Below are 9,606 nucleotides of genomic sequence, written 5' to 3' on the forward strand. Positions count from 1 at the left end.
TTGAAAACCACTGCATTATAGTATAATAGTTTAAATACTTCATCCGCTGCTATGACACAATCTTACTGCGAAATATACACGAACCCAAGACCGGATTAGAACAGTAAACTATTGCCGCATAGCTGTTACTCCCGCTAATATAAGCTACCTTTCACTAAGTGTGAAAATCGGTGCAACTGTTTCGAAGATTACTCGAAACAAACACGAACTTGTGGACAGACAGACAAACATTTAATAAGAATTGTTTTTCTGTTATAAGCATCGCAAATATATTAATACATTACTACATTTTTATTTACATATTCTAAAATGGTTTAATTTTAGTCTCATAGTTTTGTGACTCCGTATTAATAAATTGTTGTTGACATATTGATTTGAGTGACATCTCATTTGTGAAGTTAGCAGATTTGACGGTACTTTAGCAGCAATTTAGCACAATTATTAACGTATTTTTTTGTCCCGGAGGCCTTATATAGTCCTCTTTCCTTTCCCACCCTGTCTCTTATAAGGAAAGGATGGGAAGTGGAAGTGGACTTTCCGGATAAGAGGATGCATGGAAAGGGAAAACATTTTCTTTCTGTGCATCCTCTCCTCCGTCGATGAAAGGTAGGCAACGCATATGCAATTGCGTATGTCTATGGGCAACGGTCATTTTCGCTATTTCAGCGATTTCAGGTGGCCGCTCGCTCGTTTGCCACATTCTAATGTAAAAAAAAAATAGTATAATTTATATAATTTGTGATATGTAAATATGGAGTACTGTCATTAAATTATGTTCTTGACCTGTGTATGTACCCTTATTTACAAATAGTACAAAATCCCTTACTTCCTTTGGTGTTTATTTATTGGTATAATACGTTTAATTATTAAGGAATTGAAATAAACAATAATTTGGTTTTTTACATATATTTGCTTATATACACCAACATTTAAATATATAATACTAACATCTAATAAATATAAACTAGACATTAGCATAACACGTGTAATATCAGTTATAGTTTGACCACAAATATAAAAACCATCGGTATACTACAAAAAGATATAGCGAACTAATTTGCGCAAGTTGGAAAGTGCTGTAATTAAGTCGATTGATGCGCCTCCAGTCCAGGATTTCTATATTCTTGGTTAGACTATAATTATAGATAAGAATTTTCGTTATAATTTTAAACATTCCGAGCTAAATATGTATAGAATTCAAAACGCTCAATAATATGTATTTGACAAAATGGAAACATTGAGAATATAATCTGGGACTTTGCAATTTAATTTATTATTATTTAATATAATAAGTAAGCAGTACATATACAATATTAACGTGCGTTATCACTGCTCAAAAATCTATGTAAAAATCTGTTGGTTTAAGCAGTTATTTCGGCAGTGTAAATTTACGGTTAGTAAGCAATAAATAGTTACATTTAATTTTATTTGTTATATTTCTTGGTGTGAATTTGTGTTGTGAAAAAACCAAAACAAAAGCAAACAATCAATCAGTATTTCTCTTTACAATAGTTATTTGGTTTAAATTAAGTATACAAGGCCTTGTAAAGGTTGTAGAATTTTAAAATTGTCATTTTGTGACAAAAAAAAATTATAATAATGCTATAGAAACTTGTAAGTTATGGAATTAAACTAATGAAGGTAATAAATTGTTTTTTCTTTTACATAATAAGCACTATTTTTTATTAATATAAATAACACGAATATCTATGTCATGGAGTAGAAAATATGGATGAGCCTTAACCTACTTGTAATCATCTTTTACTATATAAACGTGGATTTCCACTGTACAAACGCCCGAACAAGTATACGCATAACTAAAACAATTATTCTACTGAAGCTTCAAAAAGCTACATTTAATTATTTAGTATATACAAATGTATAACTAAATCATTTTGGATACTTTTCTTAAATAATAAAGCATTATTAAAAGATGCATATATCTCAATCTTTGGCATAATATATAGTAAAGTCAAACCAGGATATCTGAACCGGTGAGAGGCGCTGCTATCGCGGTTGGTTCTGTCATAATATATATAAAACCTACTTAGTTGTAGTAAATGACATAAAAAAAACCTAACATCTACAGCACAAAAATCATTTTTTGACATTGACAGGAGGGCGCTAGTGAGCTGTCATACTTTAGTTAGCCTTATGTCCATCGGGTCAGAAATCCTTGTCGATCTATATTGACATTCGACGCTCAATGCACCTTCTACAGCGTAAGTTCAGACTATTCCAAAAAGCTTAAAACTAAATAAAAGCTATAACACCAACAACGATTTGTGCTGTTAAATATTTGTGCCTATTAACTATTTTTCTTTATTTAATAATACATAAATGTTATTTGAACACGTTTTTAACAAAAATGTATTGGATAAAAGAACTATTATAAAAAAAAAGTTTTTTGGCATAGTTACTATTCAGTGAACTTTCTTTCAGTTTACATTGAATTTGTAACAAGGAAAATAAAATCTGTCGTCATAGAATGGGACAGTAATTTAAAAAATTAACAGCAAAATACATCTCATCATCAAAAAAAAATACAACTACAAAAATTATATAGAAAATAGAAATTTCATAAACATTTTTAAACATTCAACATTAATAAATATAACAGACATAAATGATAGCTTCATAACAAATAGCATTTTCCTCATTTAACATATGCAATAAATAATGAACCTCCACATAACCCTAAGACCACTTACATTCTTTGTGTCTACAAATTTTGTAAAAACATGTTTGTACTATGAAAGTTAAATAAAAAAACCCATAAAGCGGCAAAAATAACCACACGTTACTTCACAATTACAATATTTCTAAGGTAAATATGAAATTGCTAAATGACCCCTGTGTACAGAATCTAACGTTGGTATGTTTATAATATTTAGGCGTTCTTTTAGATTTGTCGAAATGGGTTTGTTGTAAACTTCATCACAGAAACCGGACTTGCATGAAGGTGGAGTAAAAATGACCGTATTACGGTGATATAATTTAAAATCACGGATCCCGCCTAGCAAGTTCGTCGTCGCAGATGATGGGCTTACGGTCGTCACCTTTGGAGCCTCGCGCAAGGCGGCCGACGCGGCGCGCGATGGCACTAGTCTTGTCGACGGCGCCCCAGCCGCGAGCGCTGCCGCCTCCGCCGCCGCTGCCAGAACGCGACAGCAGCCCCACACCCTCGCCCAGCTTGCTGTGATGGATGCCGTACAGGAAGTACAGGAGAAGACCTGCAACAAACATATTTACTCAACACCGCATAACAATACCATAAAGTGGAAAGTGAAAAGTTGCACATACGATAGAACTTAATTTTACGCAAAAAAAATAGTTCACCGAAAGTCATCCAAATAGCGAAGCGTGCCCAGGTGAGGCCCTTGAGGTTGACCATCAGCTCGACATTAAGAAGTACGCTGGCGGCGGGCAGCAGGGGCACCCAGGGCACTCGGAACGGTAGCCGCGTAGGGCTCTGCTGGTGCGCCCAGATCACCACCAGACCTGCAATTATCAACAATACATATTATATGGTAACCCTTGAAATGAATAACCACAAAGTCTTCACCAAGAATTTAGCTTGACTGCACATCTCTATAAAATACTTACATGCGATAATAATACAGCTGAGCACAACATCGGGTAGTATCGCCCACAGCCCTGCTGGCTCGGCTAGGAAGTGATTGTGTACACAGAGTGCGGCGGCGGCGATCGTAAAGACGTAGACGCAGGCGGTGACTGCGCTACCCGGCGCGCGCCCTCCCACAAGCGGCTCCAGCCACGCGTACTGAGCACGCAGGCGACCCACTGTCAGCGCCTCGAACATCTAAATACATAGAATAATCTAATAGACAAACAATAAATCTAACTGACTATGCTAATCTCTGTGATACACCAAAGAAGAATACAAATCGTTTGACTTCCCACACTTCACCGCATCAATGTATAAGCGAGGAGAATATCACAGCCGTATGTAAGGTAAAACATTGATAAATATCTGTCAAAGTATACTCAATTACCTCAGAAGATGAAGATCCATTATCAGTTCCAGGAGTTCCTGTGGCGGAGCTATCCTCGCGATCACACGGCGAGTCTAATTGCGGCACGCAGAAGCTTTTGTCTTCTATCGTGGGGGTCGGCCGGTAGCGTAGGATGATTACGGCAGCACTGACAATAGTATATGCCAACAAAGTTCCTATCGACATAAACTCAACCAATTTCTCCAAATCGAACAACAAAGCTATTAGTGCTGAAGAAAAGCCAGATATAATGAGATTAGATATCGGAATTTGAGACTTATTGTTGCTCATATCACTGAGGAAACCAAACAACAAGCCGTCAACAGACATAGCGTACAGGCAACGAGGTAAGGAAAACAACGATCCTAGCAATGTAGTCGTCATCCCACACACCGCTCCAACTGCCACCGCATACTTTGCCCAGTCGGCGTGAACAGCGCCCAAAGCGGCCGGTAGAGCAGCATCAGGGTTAATAGTTTGATAAGGTACCATAAGTGTCAACGCTATAGCAACAAGAATATATCCCACAGCAACCAAACCCATCGACATAATAGTTGCAATCGGAATAGATCGCGATGGATCCTTTGCCTCTTCACTAGACGCAGAAATACTATCAAAACCGACAAATGCATAAAAGCAAGTGGCAGCGCCTGCTAGTACACCGCTGAAGCCGTACGGCATAAATCCTCCGTTTTTCTCGGACCAGTTACTGATATCGGCATAGTAAAACCCAAGAAATATGACCAGTGTTATCACGAGAAGATTCAAGATTGTCAGACCATTATTTATGTATGCAGAGGTTTTCACACCGACTGCTAATATAAGTGATGCAACTATACAAATGACGAAAGCTAAAACATCAGGATATCGACTCAGAAGAGTTTCATGCAATTCTCCTGTCACTGAAATAGTGGCATTGCTAATCGCTCCGCCTACCATTTCGTCCAAATATCCTGACCATGCCCTTGCTACCGAAGCAGCACCTGGAACAAAATAGTCAATAATTTATTTATTGTATTAATAAAAGAAAATAAACACATTTTTAAAGTAAAAAAAACAAACATATCTGTGTCACCTTGATATCATGGACATTCGAAACAGCCGTGTCTCGGATCTTTATGTAGAAAGAAAATAAAAGAAGGATAAAAGATGCAGACTCACTGCTAAACTGATGAAGTATATATGACAAGATAAAGATATTAGTAACTTCTTACCTATCATGTATTCAAGAACAATGTTCCATCCTATTATGAAAGCCCAAAACTCTCCAATGCTGACATAAGTGTAGGCGTAAGCACTTCCAGCGCGGGGTATTCTAGTGCCGAATTCAGCGTAACACAAAGCTGCAAGGGTCGAAGTGATGCCAGCGAATAAGAAACTCAAGGCTGTCGCCGGACCCGCCATGTTCCGCGCAACTGCTCCCGTTAACACATAAATACCCGCACCGACCATATGTCCCACCCCTGGAATCACAGTTAATTGATTGTAGTCATGTTACTTTACTGAAATATTAAAAGATAGATCCTTGCTTACCTAGTAAAGTGATGTCAAAAGTAGTGAGACAACGGTTCAGCGGCGTGTCTAATGAGTCTCCATGAATAGATTTACGTCGATTCATTTTATGGCAAAAGCCAGAGAGCACATGCCCCAAAATTTTGTGCCTTGCTCCCGGCATTCTGCCTGATTTTTTAGCTTGCACTAAGTTGTAGATACCTGTTAAGAAGTCTTTGTAAAATACCTATTACACCTTACTCATTTAATGATAACGATATTTTCTTTGTTTATTTCAGACCGAATTGGGTTAGAAATAAAAGGAAAATTGTTTTATAAATTTAAAATCCTGCCTGGCTGCTTATATTTGCATAATAAATATAAAATCACAAGAAATAAATATAATATCGTATGAGAAATGCACAGGCACACAATCAATGGTTCATGTTGGCTGGTCGGAAATACATTGTCGTCTGCATATGCACTTTTATCAATAACTCATAAAGCTAGGTCATCAAAATCTAATTTTATTGAATTTGAACCAGATAAAATGGTGGAGTAGGACAGTTTTAAATATCTAAAAAGGTCAAAGTAAATTAAGTATCCAAATAGCATTGCTTCCAAGAGTCTAAAATATAAATGCGTAATTTTACCCTTTATGATTCTTTACATCTTTTTTAAAATTACGTATCGTTTTCATAATATTAAAATGAGAAAGATTAAAAGTACTACGTACCTTTTTATTTCAGCCAGCTGACGATGTTTTCAGTTGTTCAGTTTCAAGTCTTTGAGTGGGCTTAGATGTGGACTGATCTGCGCGCGCAATGTATCGATTATTTATACGGGCGTATTATATTATTTGGTTCGTGGGAAATGCATTACAGAGATAAAATTAAATGTTTCTGGAACTTAAGAGAAAAAATTGTTAAGTTGTAAAATTAAATAAAGTTAATCAAGACGAAAAAAATTAAAAAAGGAACTTTTTCTTTATAGGATACATTCCATATTTAAATAATAGCAACGTAGGATACCACATCTATACATATAAATAAAATTGGAATGTATTTATGTAATATAAAAAAATCATATTATGTTCTCATGATAATTAGCACAACTGATAGCGAAAACCCAATTTTGACAGGCATACAGCTGGTGAACGCTGGAATATTTTAGGCTACATTTTTTTAAATTCTGCGCTGATGAGTTCATGGACGTCCGCTAAGGACTATAAAAAATTATAACTACACTTTGTAATTATAATACAACGAATATTTATAGTCTCATATAGGTTCTCGGTTTCTAGTGAAATGATACCTGTACATTATACGTATACGCATTTTAAATATGAAAATGATCCCAACTTGTTGCTTGCGCGATAATAGGTAACCTTTGGTTGTGTAGTGACCTAAAACTGGTGAACTAATTTCCGCCTCTCTTGACCTATTTTACAAAAAATTTATAGCGGTATATCATATAACTACTTTATGATTTTCAATACGTTTGATGGGGTATACTAAATTTAAATAGGTATACTAATAATAAATAAACAATAAATTATTGTTCTGTTTATGAGAGTTCTTATGCTTTGAATACTCTAGCATTTTGAAACCCTATTGAGATAAAAAGAAATGGCAGGTATCGTTAACATTTAATTCCGACTAGGCAGATGACCCAAATTCATTGACCTATTTACTAGAAAAAGCCATGCGTTATCGTGGTAACTATAAAATTATCACTCCAACTCAGACCCACTGTTGTACAGATATGTCTGTATATATGCGCTAACGTAACTAAGTAAACTGGCAGTATTGTTTGAGCTGCCAAAGATTGGAGCGCACTATTAGTTAGCTGTCGAATGTTGTTACTGATTTTTCCACCACTGTGTTTACTATTATCTGCCAGCAACAATAAGATAAATTACATAGGCTGTATGGAATATAAGGGGAGAAAGAATTTGGAACACTAGTCTTTTTAATATGAAAATCGTGATAAAAAAATAATTTAATTGGATTTCAATAACTTTATTGCAATCCTACTTGATCATTGCATGTTGACAGTGTACATATTATCAAACTTCCGAATTTTACAATAACATAAATTAAAAGCATAACACATAAAGTTGCCCATTTAATTCTCGAATAATATTTACAGCTATATACTTAACCTAAAGAAAAGTAGTTTTATAAATTAGGAATAATCAAGTTATAAGTATTTAGAAAGCAAAAGATGATACAAAAATATAAATTAATATTAAAGCTTTACAAAAACTTAAAATTGAGAACATTCGAACGCACATGAAATAATAAATTTGAGACCCTCCGTAAAACAACATTCATCTCCGCTAATTACTTAATTTTTTTAACGTAATAAAACAATTCAATACTGAATGTAAGGTCCTGTCTACAATATTCTTAGGCCTTCTGCCCTATTGTGAATAAAACATCTTAACATTTACTACATCTCTACTCCATATTGTGTATGTGTATATTATAATTAATTACAAAGATAAAAAACAATTAATACATAATTTAGTATTGACGAAATAGAAAAAAAAATATGCTGCCATTTTTAATATAAATTAAATTAATATTAAAACGTTATTGATGTTCGTTTGTTAACATGAAACCATTTGTGATTTACCCAAAAATGTCCTGACATGAAGACCATAAAAACTATTATATATGTTTGAATAAGTCTTATGGCACGATACTTATTTTCAAAATAGTTTTTGTACCTTATTACTGAATAATGAAAAAAATTAAATCATTAAAAATGTTTTTGTAGAACATTCAAATAATTTAAAAAACGTAAGCATTAAAATGCTACAAGGATTGTAGAGTACAAACATAAAATAGTCATTCGTCACCAGTATACAAAGATTGCGGCTACAACATAAGTATTTGCTTTCATCATATTTAAAATGCGGAACAAGATAAGATAATTGAAATGTTTAAAACAAATGAATGAAGGAGAAACAAACGCATTTGATAAATATCTTACATCAATTTACTTAATTACTGAGATAACGGACCCTGTAATGATTCAGAAATACCAGTATTAGTTTAAAAAACGAAACGCGAAAACCGCAAATGTATTACTGAAATAAATAGAAAGTAGATCGATATAAAAATAGATGTTAATTATTTGAAATTGCCACAAATTTGTAAGCTTTAATGACAAGAAAATACTCAAATGATATGTTTTATTAGGCGTCAGTCTTCATTAAATGTAGCGTTTTGGTATTTTTGTATTATAATTAGAGATAAATAGAATTATTAATGGTATACGTTTTAGCAACGAAATGTATTAAATTTCTGGCAAATTTAAATATACTTAAAATAATGTTTCATTAAAAAAATAAGAGATGTATTTACACGTACAAACTACTGTGGTTACTAAGATTACTTACAAATCTACATTGTGAAGTTAAATTTAGTTAATTTTCCATTATATACCTCATAATATTTCAGAGAAGTATAGATACATATCAAGTTGTAAACGACTTATTTATAAGGTTAACTGCATTCATAACTAAGTTACAATGGATAAACGTTTACAAAAGTTCAACAAATAGTTCTAGCCGCACATAAAAATGTGACGTTGGCCTTTTCAATTATTAGCTATCTTTAATGTCATCGCCCAATACACCAATCTTGCACCAGCTCGACGCAACAACCACGCGACGCAACGGGGGAACACAACGGCGGTGATGACGCAAAACTCGGTTCCACTCCATTGCTGGGGCAGGCTGGTCTAATAAGCGATGACATATAATCATAACTCACGTGGATTGGGGTCCATAACATACATCAGTCACGTCACCGTCGATCAACCAAGTCAATGTTGCGTGACAGTAAACGAACGTATCAACAGTAACAAAGTAAAATCAAAATTACTGAAATTCTTAAGAATCATGAGAGCCTGATAGCACCGTGTGACGTGACTGATCAGCATCTATCAACTCCAAATGAAATAGCGAATTTACAACGCTTACGATTGAAATGGTCCCTGTATAATCTCTTGCTTACAAATGGCTTCCATCGACAAACTTTGACTAGAACAAATGAAAATACAAAGATATCGTCAACTAATAAGTACT

General features: G+C 34.4%; 1 protein-coding gene across 1 annotated transcript; it reads right to left on the reverse strand.

Moving 5' to 3' along the window:
• Positions 1–2,605: 2,605 nt before the first annotated feature.
• LOC106116062 (cationic amino acid transporter 4) lies at positions 2,606–6,407 on the reverse strand. Its single transcript, XM_013309798.1, has 7 exons — positions 6,244–6,407; positions 5,550–5,729; positions 5,231–5,479; positions 4,017–4,999; positions 3,607–3,823; positions 3,340–3,501; positions 2,606–3,233 (listed from the first exon to the last, which is right to left on the reverse strand). Exons 2-7 carry the CDS (start codon positions 5,689–5,691, stop codon positions 3,004–3,006), a joined length of 1,983 nt encoding a protein of 660 aa, XP_013165252.1. The 5' UTR covers positions 5,692–5,729; positions 6,244–6,407; the 3' UTR covers positions 2,606–3,003.
• Between the last annotated feature and the right edge of the window lie 3,199 nt (positions 6,408–9,606).

This window comes from Papilio xuthus, unplaced genomic scaffold, assembly GCF_000836235.2.
Source record: "Papilio xuthus unplaced genomic scaffold, Pxut_1.1 DF827777.1, whole genome shotgun sequence".
Classification (NCBI taxonomy): Eukaryota; Metazoa; Arthropoda; class Insecta; order Lepidoptera; family Papilionidae; genus Papilio; species Papilio xuthus.